Consider the following 13,941-nt stretch of genomic DNA (forward strand, 5'->3'; position numbering starts at 1 on the left):
TATAACTATGCCACTGCCGTCCCCTTTTTCCATCCATCCTCTTCCTTTCTGTCTTCTTCCTCACGTCGCTCGGGCTCGCCGGCGCTAGTGCTAGCCATTACTACTGACCTTGGAGGCATCGATGAGGGCTAGGAGCTCGTGGTCGTCGTCGCCACCGCCGCACCATCTGGCCGTCACGAGCAACGCCGCGGCGGCCCACGCCGAAGGCCGGTGGCGAGGCCACCTCCAATCTACACGAGCAGCTCCATGTGGCGCACCGTCTTGGCCTCAAACACGTAGGCCTCGTCGGAGTCGGCGCGGTCGGCGGCGGTGGCGGCGCAGAGCTAGAGGTCGAGTAGAATGGGCACACGTGTCTCCTTCCTCTCGCTAATCCTCTCACGCATCTCCTTCCTCTCGTGCTGGCTCTGCATATGCCAAAACAAACACAATTATGCGTTCAGTTCAATTCAATTCGTCGGAGAACTTGCATCTCCAACTGATGAACACTGCAACATTTTGTTCATAGATCGTCGACATGGATGCAATGTAATGTAGTACCTTGGCAGTTGAGCTCTGTGTCTCCATGTTGTTGGCGCGCTGCTTCTTGGAGTACTCGAGCAGCTCTGCTCCCTGCGACGGCGACGACGGCGTGCGTGCCCGCTTCTGCGAACCAGAGGCGGCAGCGCTCTTCGGGGTGGTTGTCACAATCACCATGCCGTTGTCGCCGGAACCGCCGGAGCTGAAGCAGGAGGAGGAGGAGGTCGTCGCCGTCAGGCCATGGCCGATTAGTTGCAGCTCGGTGGCGTGGGCGTCCATGTCCATGTCCATCCACGAATTGCGTTGTGCTCCTCGCCGTGGCCGTCGAAGGTGAGCGCAGATGACGAGGACATGGAGGTAGCTGCGGCGGCGGCGTGAACCCATCCATCGACGTCGTGCGCAACGGTAACCGCACTGCCGGCGTCGCGCGCGTGGATCAGCTCCGTGCCCATCTGTAGTAATGGCTAGCACTAGTGCCAGCGAACCCGAGCGGCGTGAGGAAGAAGACGGAAAGGAAGAGGATGGATGGAAAAGGTGATGACAGTGGCATGGCTTTAATTTTGTAAAATTGAAGTGGCACGGTTACGAATAGTCGAATTATAATGACATTTTTCTGAATAGCCACATTTGCAATGGCATGAATCAAAATAGAGGAAATTCGATTGATAGCCCAGCTATTCACCCAGTGCCAGAAAATAACACAAAAAATTTATGCCTCCGTTTGAAAGCACAGCTCCGTCAATTTTTTTTGATTTTACAGCACTTCTGTCAGTTTAGCCATTAGTCAAAGGAATCGGAATGCAGAAAGACTAAAAGGACCTTTGTTTCACCATCTTCCTTCTGCTGCCTTGTTCGCTTCTCTCCAAGCGCGACGGCATGGCGGCGAGCCCGTACGCCACGGCACCGTCTATCCCGTGTGGCCACGTTGCCATGGCTGCCATCTAGCCCGCGCAACCATGTCTCTACGGTCGCGAGCTCGTTTGACCGCGCCGCTATCGTCGGAGCCCGTTCGCCATGCTTTTGGATCCGAACCTCCTCACTGCCTTCTGTAGTACTAGCTGTTGACACCTACGCCTGGGTGCTCGAGGAGGCCAAGCACCACGACGATGACGACTTTGTTGTTGGATGGGGACTGCACGGCTTGGCTGGCTGCTACTGCTGTTGCTTGCTCAAAGCCAACCAACGATACTGTTGTTTTCGCATTTCTTTTGTTCTTGCTATTTTGGGCGTCACAGCGACATCGGCGTCAGCGAGGACTCCATGGGAGACAGTGCCCGCTGGGACGAGCTCCGCGCTGCTGGGCTTGGACGCCGCACCCGTGCCGCCGCAGTTATTCGTGGATGGCCGATATTCGGGTAGCCGACGAAGTGGTCATGCCGCACGAGCAGGCGCCACCGCTGCCGTAGAGAGCACACAGAGAGAAGGGAACGAGGGAAAGGAAATCGGTGTATTCTGGTGTGGGACAGTGAGGGCAATTTCATCCCTAGTTCCACCATTATATCTAAAGGAGACGGGAGTGCTATAAACCAGAAGATTTTAACGGAGCTGTGCTTTCAAATGAAAGCATAAATTTTCTGTGCCATTTTTTTTTGGTACTAGGACAATTTCTGTGCCACCAATCAAATTTACTCATCAAATTAACCCTTTTACCTTTTCATCCTCCCCTCTCTCCTCTCTCTCTCTCTTTCCTTTCTCATCTTCCTCTCCGCTCTCTCTCTCTCTCTTTCCCCACTCGGGCCAGGGGTGAGGGGCGGCGGCCGGCGGTCCGAGCGGCGACGGAGCGGTCGGGCGGCGCGAGGCGCGAGCGCCGGGACGGCCCGAGCGGCGACGGCGGCGGCGGCGGATCGAGGGCGGATTGAGGGCGGCGGCGGCGGATCGAGGACGGCGACGGGGCGGCGACGGCGGCGGGGCTCTCAGCGGAGCGGGAGCGGGGAACGGGCGAGGCCGGCGAGGTCTTCAGTCGACGCCGCCCCAGCTTCCACCTCTCCTCGTCGGGGCGGAAGCCGTGGACGACGGCGGCGCGGCGGAGGGGAGCGGCGGCGGCGGGGCGCCGAGCGGAGCGGCGGCGAAACGGCGCGCGCGGCCTCTACCTCCGCCATTCGTCGCCGCCACCTGCCACCTCCTCATCCTCCCCATGGCAGCGCCCCTCCAGTCGCTGCCTCCCTCTCGTCTCCGCCCCCTCTGGCCTCCCCCGCGCGCCGCCCGCCTGAGGTCGCTCGTCCTCCTCGTCTCCGCCTTCTCCTCCTCGTCTCGGGGCCTAGGATCTGAGCGGCCACTTCCCGTGGACCCGGGGGGCGTTAGCGGGCGGAGGAATCAGGATCCGGGCGACGACGCCCTGATCAGGAGGGCCCATCGGGCGCTGGCGCGGCCGGACTGGCACCGGAGCGCCGCGCTCGCCTCCCTCACGCCCGCGCAGGCCGCTTCCGTGGCGGAGTCGCACCCGATCGCCGCGCGAGGCCTCGACCTCCTGCTTTTCTTGTCGCGGGAGCGCTCGCACTCGTACCGGCCGGGCACGTTCGCCGCGCTCGCCAGGCGCCTTGTGGACGCGCGCCGGTATGCTGCCGCGGGGCGCGCGCGCATCCACCTGATCAAGTCCTGCCACAGCAAGGAGGCGATGGCGAGGACGATGAGTTTCCTGGATATGCTCAGCCAAAGCGGCCTCAGGATGGGTCTCTTCGCATATAGCGCCCTGTTGATCCATCTGAGCAGGCTTGGAATGACTGCTGCCGTCATGGACAGGTACCACCGCATGCTGAGCGAGGGTGTACAGCCAAATTTACTTATCTACAATGCTGTAATCAATGCATTGTGCAAGGATGGCAATGTAGCGGATGCAGAGACAATCATGAAGAAGGTGTTCGAATCCGAGATGAGCCCTGACACGTTCACCTACACGTCCATGATTCTTGGTCACTGTAGGAAACATGACTTGGATTCAGCATTGCAGGTTTTCAACCAGATGGCTAAGGAGGGCTGTGAGCCAAACACAGTAACATACTCGACATTAATCAATGGGTTATGTGATAGTGGGAGGGTTAACGAGGCATTTGATTTGATTAGGGAGATGATATTGCATGGTATTCTGCCGACAGCGCACACTTGTACTGGCCCTATTATTGCATTATGTGACATGGGGTGCTATGAAGATGCCTGGAGGTTGTTCGTTGATATGAAAAATAAGGGGTGTGAACCAAATGTGTATACATACACGGCACTTATCAGTGGTCTTTGTGTGTCAGGTTTATTGAAAGTGGCCATTGGACTGTTTCATAGGATGTCTAGAGATGGTGTGTTCCCTAATACAGTGACATATAATGCTTTGATTAATATTCTGGTTGAGAACAGGAGAATCAAATATGCGTTTGTTGTTTTAAATTTGATGGGCAGAAATGGTTGTTCACCAAACATCGTGACATACAATGAAATGATTAAGGGCTATTGCATTCTTGGTGATCCTAAGAAGGCAATGTTAGTGATGAACAATATGTTGCAGAGAGGACATTCAGCTAATCTTGTAACATACAACACCATCATCAAAGGATATTGTGACTCAGGAAATACTACAAGCGCTCTTAGGATTCTAGACCTTATGAGGGATGGTGGATGTAAACCTGACGAGTGGTCTTACACCGAACTGATATGTGGTTTTTGCAAGATAAGCAAAATGGAGTCGGCTTTTGGATTGTTCAATGAAATGGTGGATGATGGCTTATGCCCCAATGAAGTTACCTATACTGCACTGATAGATGGGTACTGCAAGGATGAGAAACTGGACACTGCAACATCATTGTTGGAACATATGAAGAGAAGTGGTTGCAGACCAAATGTTCAGACATACAACGTTCTTATTCATGGTCTGACTAAGCAGAATAATTTTTCTGGTGCAGAGGAACTATGTAAAGTGATGATTGAAGAAGGGATATTTCCAAATGTAGTCACTTACACTGCAATGATTGATGGGCTGTGCAAAAATGGTTCCACATCTTTGGCTCTTGAAATGTTCAACAAGATGATTGAGCAGGGTTGTTTGCCTAATCTTCTTACCTACAGTTCTCTTATCCGCGCTCTAGGTCAAGAAGGCAAGGTAGAGGAAGCTGAGAATTTGTTTGCAGAATTGGAGCGGCACGGGCTCATTCCAGATGAAATTACCTATGTTAAGATGATTGAAGCATATATCATGTCAGGGAAAGTTGAGCATGCGTTTAATTTTCTTGGAAGAATGATAAAGGCTGGGTGCCAACCAACATTGTGGACATATGGTGTTTTGATTAAAGGCTTGAAAAATGAGTACCTATTAGCTGACCAGAGACTTGCTGCCTTGCCAGATGTAGTTCCAAACTGCAGTTTTGGTTATCAAACCACTGATCAAGATGCTGTGTCAGTTATGTCTGCTAAGTTAGCAGAACTGGATCCTGGCCTATCTGTTCAGGTGCAGAATGCACTAGTTTCAAACTTAAGTACAGCTGGGAGATGGTTTGAGGCAAATGAGTTGTTAGGAAGCATGATTAGTCAGGGTTTATGCCCAGATCAGGAGGCATATAATTCCTTATTATGCTCACTCTTGAGAGTCCGGAACGTTGACCTTGCTATGGGCGTATTTAAGCATATGTCTACTCAAGGTTGTGAGGTCCACCTTAATGGTTATAAAGAATTAATATGTGCTTTATGCCAATTACACAGAAGAAAGGAAGCCCGGATTACTTTTGAAAACATGCTCATGAGGACCTGGAATCCTGATGACGTTGTACAGGCAGTGCTCATCGATGGATTGCTCAGGGATGGATACAAAGACTTGTGCATGGAATTTCTGCACATAATGGAAACCAGACGTTACATGCCTAGCTTCCATATATACACCATTTTGGCTAGGGAGGCATCAAAAAAGAGGTAGCACCTGTTGGATTATGCTGAACTTTAGGCACTGCATGGTGGATGTTGTGATAAGCAAGCTGCCGACCTATACTGGCTGGAAGACTTAAGTGGGCTCATCAATCTTGAGTTTTTGTTCCTTTTACTGAAGGACTATCTGATATCCAGTTTATCCACATCAAATCCATATATCTACACACGGTAAACTGGATGTCATGTAACCTACAACATGCATTACTTTTTCTTCTAACTGGTTTGGTTGGGTCATGCACCATGTGTCCGCCTGATTCCGCTGCTATGTGCAGGTCATGGAAACATGTAGCAGGATGTATCACAAAGGTGAAGAGGGCTACATGCTCTACATCGTGTACAGGACAGTGCTTCTGTTCAAGTCTTTCCAGGTCACCTGGAGCCACGGTGGGATTGTAGGACACACAACGCCACATTGGGTGCCATGCCGTAAGATGATGAGCCCTTTCTTACTTCTGTTCTATAACGCTTTTGGTTAGATTGGTAGTAATTTAATTGACGTAACAGAACTGCATGGAGTAAGTGGCAGATTCAACCTTCATTTGTGAGTGGCTGGCATTTGCGGTCTGAGAGTGGGAGCAGTAATCATGTTGTGATGCCAGGTGCTATTTACCTGCTACCAGAGCTCATTTGATGAGGTCAGGCCTTCTATAGCAAGGATTAGTTAGCATTTGGATTTCTGAGTCCACACATCTGTCAGCTTGTCTGTGCTACTTTGCTTCAGATTGTACTACCTTTATCCCATAAAAATTGAAATTCTAGCTAATTTAGGACAGGTTAGGAGGATAGACAATTGACCACAATAACCTTATTTAATGAACCCCATACATGCATACATTCCATATATAAAATTGATTAAAAGGAATTTTGAGACAATTAACTCACATAATTACCATTCTTAAATTACTTGCTGGGTCCCACGTGATTAGAAATACAGTTTTTGTGGGACAAAGTCTAACAACAGATGATGACATCAAGCTCTCCCTTTTTGTACTTTTGTAGATAATAACAACCAATGGAAGGGAACTCTATGCGAAGGCTTGCTTGTTCTTGAATAAGCATCTCAGCAAGAAGATTTCACTAACGCAGTTTCTATGTTCCCGGTAATTGTGTTCTTCTCTAGTTCTCTTTCATATTGCCTATCTCCATACAGCTATGAAAAGCAGCTTATCTAAGTACACAAACCACTTTTCACCTTGTAGCGTTCTGTTGTGAAGGACATCATTTAGAAGGGAAGAAAGCTGTTAAGAGGAATTGCACCCCGGATGCATGAATGGCATGGAAAGTACTAAGGTACCCATGTCCTCATGGTTGAAGCGGGAGAGAAGGATGATGTGAAAAACACACCGTCGCACATGATGGAGAGAGTTTTGAAGTAGAGTTTTCATCATCTCCAGTAATAATGCTTTGATGGAGAGTTTTGAAGTAGAGTTTTCATCATCTCTAGTGATAATGCTTCGAGAGAGGTTTCATCATCTCTAGAGTTATAATGCTTTGAATAAATTCATAATCAATCACACAGGAAGTAAGCAATCATGATCAATCACACAGGAAGTAAGCAATCATGATCTTCCTTTCTATTTGCAAGCACAGACTAGGAAGTTCTCACACTCAAAATCTAGGGCATTCTTATTTAAGGTTTATACCGTGTTCTGTTATAGTTAGAGAAAGATGACACGCTGAATCATTTTTTTTTAAAAAAAACATGGTAATATGGCTATATAGCAAAGTGGTGATTTCTCATGTCGTATCGTACATAGTCTGTGTATTGATACAGAATAACGCATGGATTGGATTTCTATTGGATACTTTCTTGATGAAATACAACAGAGACAATTTATTATTACAGAAATCAGTGGGCTGCTGTGTTGTAGTGTTACAGGGAAATTGTTCTGTAGGGCTATAGGTACAGACTGTTTGCTATCTACTTTGGCTGAATTTGGTCAGGTTTCTGCACTTTCTAGGTTGGTCGTAACATTGTTGTTACTAGTCTCACTAGTGTTGTGCAGAGCGTATGATTAGTTTATAATTTCTTGGTGTTCCTGTCAAGCTTAAGAATACCAAAGTCCGAATATGCACTTATATTTTATAATCTAAAGTTTCACTGGTATTGGTTGTGGTAGGCTTTTAACATGTGTAGATAATGATTGATTGAAGAATGCAAAAGTTCAGACGACTTCCACCTGTTCTGCTGCAGTTTGTTTGATCACCATCATGCATTCCTGTTGGCTCTCGTATGGATTGCGTATTTGTGTCTGCCCTCTGAAACTAGGAAGCTTAATGTACTATTTGAGAAGTTGGATAATGAATCCCATGATAGTACTATTTGCACTCCGGTTTAGACATAGTGATTAAAATGGAATTTCTCCAAAACTAGATCTGGCCCATTGCAATAAGTAGAATTCACACTGAACATTAAAACTTTGCAGCTAAGTTTGACTGTGGGACATGCCTAATGTATCTCCTACCCTTTATCTGCTTTACCATGCAGGTGGCACTTTCAGATTGCCTATGCTAATTCATTTCACGCTGCATATCCAAAATGGTGAAGCTGACAATGATAGCACGTGTTACTGATGGCCTTCCGTTAGTGGAGGGATTAGATGATGGTCGGGATCTGAAGGATGCTGACTTCTACAAGCAGCAAGCTAAACTGTTGTTCAAGAACTTATCGAAAGGGCAACATGAAGCATCAAGGATGTCAATTGAGACTGGGCCGTACCTTTTCCAGTATCCTTAATTCTTATGCTATCTGCAGATTTAGAGTTCCTGTTGAAAAAGATTATTCCCTCATGATTTTTTATAGGGGTTTCGCGCCAATTCTTAAAAGATTAACTCATGGTTACCCTTTTTGTGGTTTTAGGCTCAAATTTTAATTGCAGCAGCAAAGACAATGATTCCAACTAGATATGTTGGTTGATGCATACACACTCTGTTTAGTTTTCCTCTTCATTTTAAATTTAACTGCTCATTCCATTGACAACATATTCTTGCTGCTTATGGGGGAGTGAATTGGTGAGTAATAAGTATTGTATTAGACATTTTACTTGGTCTACCACTCTCCCAATTTTTGCATCAGCAGGAACTTGTATATTCTATGCCCTATATGCATCATCTGCCTTTCGCCATATACTTGGATGTTAATGGCACCAAGATGCCAGGAAAGTTGTGTTACTAATGCCGTATGTTAAGAAACTAATCCTTTCTTGAATTTTCATCCTGTTTGCCTTGTGAAAATCATTTGTGGTACACTTGTTGCACCTTGATTTAACCAAACAGTTACATCATTGAGGGCCGTGTGTGCTATTTGACAATGTGTGACCACTCTTATCCGAAGAAACTTGCTTTCCAGTACTTAGAAGATCTCAAAAATGAATTTGAGAGGGTCAATGGCAACCAAATTGAAACTGCTGCAAGACCATATGCTTTTATTAAGTTCGGTATGGTTCTTACATTCATGATATCTTTCTTTATACTCATTCTCTTAATTCTGCTAGTTAATGGCTTATTCGTAGAATGATCGATGGGCAATTGCAATTTATTTTCAAAATCCATAAAATTGTATTTGCTTAGTTCCAGCAACTCCACTTCAAATTTCCTTACCTGCATTGCTCTTCGAGGAGAAAAAAGGGGAATTTGTGCTCAAGGAGTCGACAACTAAGTTGGTCTTGCTGCGATCAATTTAACACAATAATGCTTAGAACATGTCTACATCCTTTATTTTTTGACCATATGAATTCCTGCCATACCCCCAAATTATGTTCACCAATGCACATGGGATATGGGAATCTCTCATGCGCTACTATGTCCTATCTCGTCATATCACTGGTGGACTGTTAAGCATAACAAACACCTGATATGCATTACCAGTTTACCCACTTCACCTGTTTTCATGTCTGTGACAAGGCTTTCCTTCATGGTTTTCAGGCCCTTATTTGCAAGTATGCCCCTGTTGCCATTGTGATTGGGATAGTACTGATGCTCTTTTGGGTCAAGAACAAGATATGGTGACTGAGAGTAACAGTCAGGCCTCCTGTTACGGTGCTGGAACTTGAGTTCTCCGTGCACCCCGAATCGATTCTGGCTCAACAGATGCTTCAATGGCTTATCCCGCATCTGCCCATTCAAGCGAGTAGTAGTGTAGCTCTTCTTCCGTGCTTTTTTTTTTTTGCCTATTCCTCCCAACAAAGATCATCCAAACTAAACCCATTGTAGTATAAACCCTCGTCATTGACCCAGACTATCCTGATGGATGAAGAAGTCCTTGAGTTCTTCGAGCACCGCTTTCTGGCTTTGCTGTGTAGAGTCGGCTTTTCGACCTCCGAAATGGTATATGTTCTTTGCAAGCTCACCATGTAAGAATTGATGTTTCAGGCTGATGGATGGACAAGGCTCATACCATCCAAAGCTGCATGGAATGTCTTGTGACTCAGACGTTTTAGCTGCAATCGAATACGTCCGGTTATGCTGCTGGACAAAGGTCACTCTCATTGCCAGATTATCAGCTTCTGTAAGTCACATGTTCCATGCTGTGGTTCCCAGGAGATATCTGTTATGGGCAATATGGTTGTGTTTTATGAGAAGTGCAAGAAATTCTCTACAATTCTCATTACCTCCATGTGGACTAACACATACAAAATAATCATGGAGGCAATGGGAATCTATTGTGTTTTCTGAGCTCAGCTGGAAGGCGCCGCGTTGCAATCGATCTTGATCCTCCTTTCAACCACGGAGAGAAACATTGGTTTCTTCCATCCACTTGAAATTTTTTGATGACCAACTTTCTTGGCACTGTAATATAAGTAGATAGGAAGAACATATGCAACAATATCATGGCATCCGAACTAGCACATCAGTGAGCACTATGTGCATAATTGAAGGGATCCAAGCACATAGTCAATGTAGCTAAACCAACAAAAGTACCCACATAAAAAATCACGCATTGACATATACTTTTTTTTAATAGATGAACTATTGACTTTTTCTCTCTTTTTTTTAATAGATGACGCTATTGACTTTTTCTCACATGTTTGATTATTCGTCTTATTTAAAAAATTTACGTAATTATAATTTATTTTGTTATGAGTTGTTTTATCACTCTTAGTACTTTTTAAGTGTGATTTATATCTTATACATTTGCATAAAATTTTTGATGAATAAGACGAATGGTCAAACATGTGAGAAAAAGTCAACGGCGTTATCTATTAAAAAACGGAGGGAGAATACTCTAAGAGCACGCATAAGGCAAAAATATTCCTTTCCATTTCTCCTAGGATCAATCTTCATAGTCAACACCCCTTTGATTATCATCAATCAACAGAGTCCGTTTAAAAGTAAGAATTTACATAAATTACAAAACATTTAGCTAAAAGAGTTGCTGGTCTCTATGGAAGTTAGCACTAACAATAGCTTTTGTTTCAGATAATGTAATGAAACATCCCTGCTTTTGCTAAAAAGTTATAGCCAATTATTACAAAGTTCACACAAAAGCAAACTCACAAAGTGAGTATGTAGCAAAAGTAACGAAACCAAAAGTAGAAACAAACTAATTAAAACCAAACAAGGTAAAGACTCCACAACTACTGAATTCTATTGGTGAATCTTCACGCGAAACTGGCAAAGAGCTGTATGATCGTCGACTTAAGTTTACGACACACATCTTTTATTAGCTTGATAAGATCATCATGCCTTTGTAGTTGGGCCAATATATTACCCTGAAAAAATCCTGCAAATAAGATTTTGAAGGTGATCTATCAAAAAAACCATTTCGTTTTACTAAGCTAGAGAGCCCAATAAATAACGGAAGCTCCATCAAGTATAAGTTCCTTGATTTTTTTTATTAACACCCACAAGCCAATTCCCAAACATATGAGATATACTATGTGGAGGGTATAATATAAACGAGAACTATATAGATCTCCAAAGAAATCTAGCGAAATGGCAATCCAGGAAAAGATGATAAATCGATTCATTTTTCATAAACATCTCAAACTACTATCCAATTCCTCCTAGCCAATAACTAATTCCACGGAAATGAGTCCATGGAGATTAAACGAATTCTTACTTTGAATTAGATTTTTCAGCATGTGCTTGAGTAGAGGGACAATCTGCAATAACAACACATAAATCGGTAAGAAGAAATTCTATTAGCACATAAACACCTCGCTATGTCAACTGTTTTGGTGTTTCAATTCATGGCCTGTAAAGGTTCTTGTAGACATGCTTGTTAGACATGTACTTCATATCAATAAGTCGGATGGAGAAATTAAAGACTGAGTTTCTCTCAACCATCACACATAAAACATAAACACATTTTATGCTGATTCAATTGGATAGGCACACTTCACCGTTATCTAGGTCACAAAGATTGGAATATGGGAAACATACACTTATTTATATATACTGCATTTCTACCCTGATTTATTTTGCAGGAGGTGCATGCCTGCATGGCAACATCATTTTTTCACTAAATAAGATCATTTTTTCACCAGCAAATAGAAGAAAATGGAACTTTGCCAAACCTAGATCGATTATTGCGACTGAAACAATAGAGAATCAGAATACTACCATTTGTGTCGGTGATATGGGTCCGGGGCTATCAGCACCATAGGGAGGAGGCTGCCCCTGGTTGCCACGTGGCCTTCCCCCCGAGGGGGGTCAGGCCTGAGGTAGGGTGACGGCGCCCCCTACATGCCCGGGGGTCGGGCTTCCCCGTCCCCCTCCACGCGGTGCCGCGTGTGCCGCATTAGATAGGCGCTCCCAGCGCCACCTAACCGCATTTAAGGTGGTCTGAGCGAGCGCACCACGCTGCATTAAATGTGGTGCGCGTCTGACTGGTCTATGACCGGTCTGTGACCGGTCGAATGATTGATGTGGCAGGGTTAGTGCGTCTGCTCACTGGCTCTATGTCAGATGGCGTGCCGCCTAACGCCCCCGTCACGTCGTGATGATGAAAGGCTGCTTAGCCTCTCATCACAGCCGGAGACGGTTTGCCTAACCCAGTCAGGGCGGGGTTTCCGTTTCCCGGCGCAAGTGAGGGCCCAAAAATCCTCACTCATTAAATGTCAAATGACGGGTGTGTCCCCCGTGTCAGCCGGATAGATTAGGCGGACCCCACGCCGCAGCAGGGCGTACAAGAGACTTCCAAGGCAAGCAACGAGACATGCATTTAATGTGATTATCCTCCCTGAATAGGCTCGATGGGCCCATGTTGTAACCCCTTGAGATATAAAAGGAGGTCCATGCCTACTTAGGGAGAAGATGAGCCCTTTTCATTAGAGCAGTCTCCTGCCCCTCATCATCAACACCTTCTACTCCAACAAGGAGATCTTGTAATCTCTCTCTCAATCAGCATAGCACAGGAGTAGGGTATTACGCTTCTCAGCGGCCCGAACCTGTATAAACCCTTTTTGTCTCATCGTCCTCGAGGAGCCTGACCTCCTCTACGTCACATAGCTTCGCTCACCAAGCCCACGAATCTCACCCTCTTCCCCTGGCCGAACTAAAAGGGGGGCTTCACTGTCCCCCGCGTGAGGAGTTCACCTTCCGACAATTTGAGAAAATTATAAAAGGCCACAAATTTTCACTGCTAGATAACCTAACAAAATACGAAGGAATAAATGGTAGAATAATTGAGGAGAGAACAGTGTGGCCTGGGCAACGAAGTGATATCGTCAGCCCAAAATCCAATATCTCCTGTTCTCTGCACAAACAGAGATGTAAAATTTTCCATATGCAGAGCTTAGCACGCCATAACCAGTGTCCAATTCTGAGGTGGGTTTTGAAGCACGACCCGGTATATCGATGCAACCATTTATTCATGAGACAGGATGAAATGATTAGCATAATTCCAAAACATTTAGCAAGATAGTAGTCCAGTAGTGTCTAAAAATCAGGGATGGAATGATCCACTAAATGAAGTGGCGATTAATCCAAAGCACCTTAGAGTCCAGTAAGGTCGAAGAAGTCCTAATACCAGTTCTGAAACATAGCTGATCGCTTTATAATGCAGATACTGCAAATTCAAATGTTGTCTATTAGAAACCAAAAAATAAATTCAGTTGTGCACCTATGCACAGCCGTGGTGCAGTCTTTGGTCAAATTAAAACGGATTATCAGGTTACTCAAATCAATTCAAGAAATTTTATTCTAGAAAGGTTCATTCAGAAAATTTATCCTAAAAAAGGTGAAATGGGCTTAGATAAGCGGTAAAATTTTCCATTCCAAATTGCATCAGAAAAGTTTGGAGATTAACATACAGAGATATGAGTAGTGAAAACCAAATCGAAGAGAAGAGTAAATACCTGCACAACTGCACAGTGCACACCATATGCTCGCATCCATCGAATCACGGATTTTTTTAGAGTATCCTCCAATGAATACGAGCCATTCATCTAGTTTGATCCAATGGATCATATTCATTTCTATTACACCCAATAATTTTGACAGTAGAAATTGTAAAGGGGCAAATTTGGAAAATATGTATTTTTAAAATTCATAATCTCCTATTTTTTCTGTCGTTTCATG

At 45.1% G+C, this 13,941-nt stretch overlaps 1 protein-coding gene across 3 annotated transcripts; it reads left to right on the forward strand.

Annotated features, from left to right (window-relative positions):
- The first annotated feature begins 2,195 nt into the window (after positions 1–2,195).
- On the forward strand, positions 2,196–6,969 carry LOC4345231 (pentatricopeptide repeat-containing protein At5g65560). 3 transcript variants are annotated; one of them, XM_015794723.3, is made up of 4 exons: positions 2,216–5,586; positions 5,691–5,844; positions 6,418–6,518; positions 6,618–6,969. In XM_015794723.3, the coding sequence occupies exon 1, from the start codon at positions 2,651–2,653 to the stop codon at positions 5,405–5,407; it is 2,757 nt and encodes a 918-aa protein (XP_015650209.1). In that variant the 5' UTR covers positions 2,216–2,650; the 3' UTR covers positions 5,408–5,586; positions 5,691–5,844; positions 6,418–6,518; positions 6,618–6,969. The 3 variants fall into 3 exon arrangements, with proteins under 3 accessions (XP_066159475.1, XP_015650209.1, XP_066159476.1); XM_066303378.1 differs by lacking the exons at positions 6,418–6,518; positions 6,618–6,969 and adding an exon at positions 5,923–5,987 and having other exon boundaries at positions 2,196–5,586; XM_066303379.1 differs by lacking the exons at positions 6,418–6,518; positions 6,618–6,969 and adding an exon at positions 5,939–5,987.
- The last annotated feature ends 6,972 nt before the right edge of the window (positions 6,970–13,941 follow it).

Source organism: Oryza sativa, chromosome 8, assembly GCF_034140825.1.
Source record: "Oryza sativa Japonica Group chromosome 8, ASM3414082v1".
NCBI classification, from domain to species: domain Eukaryota; kingdom Viridiplantae; phylum Streptophyta; class Magnoliopsida; order Poales; family Poaceae; genus Oryza; species Oryza sativa.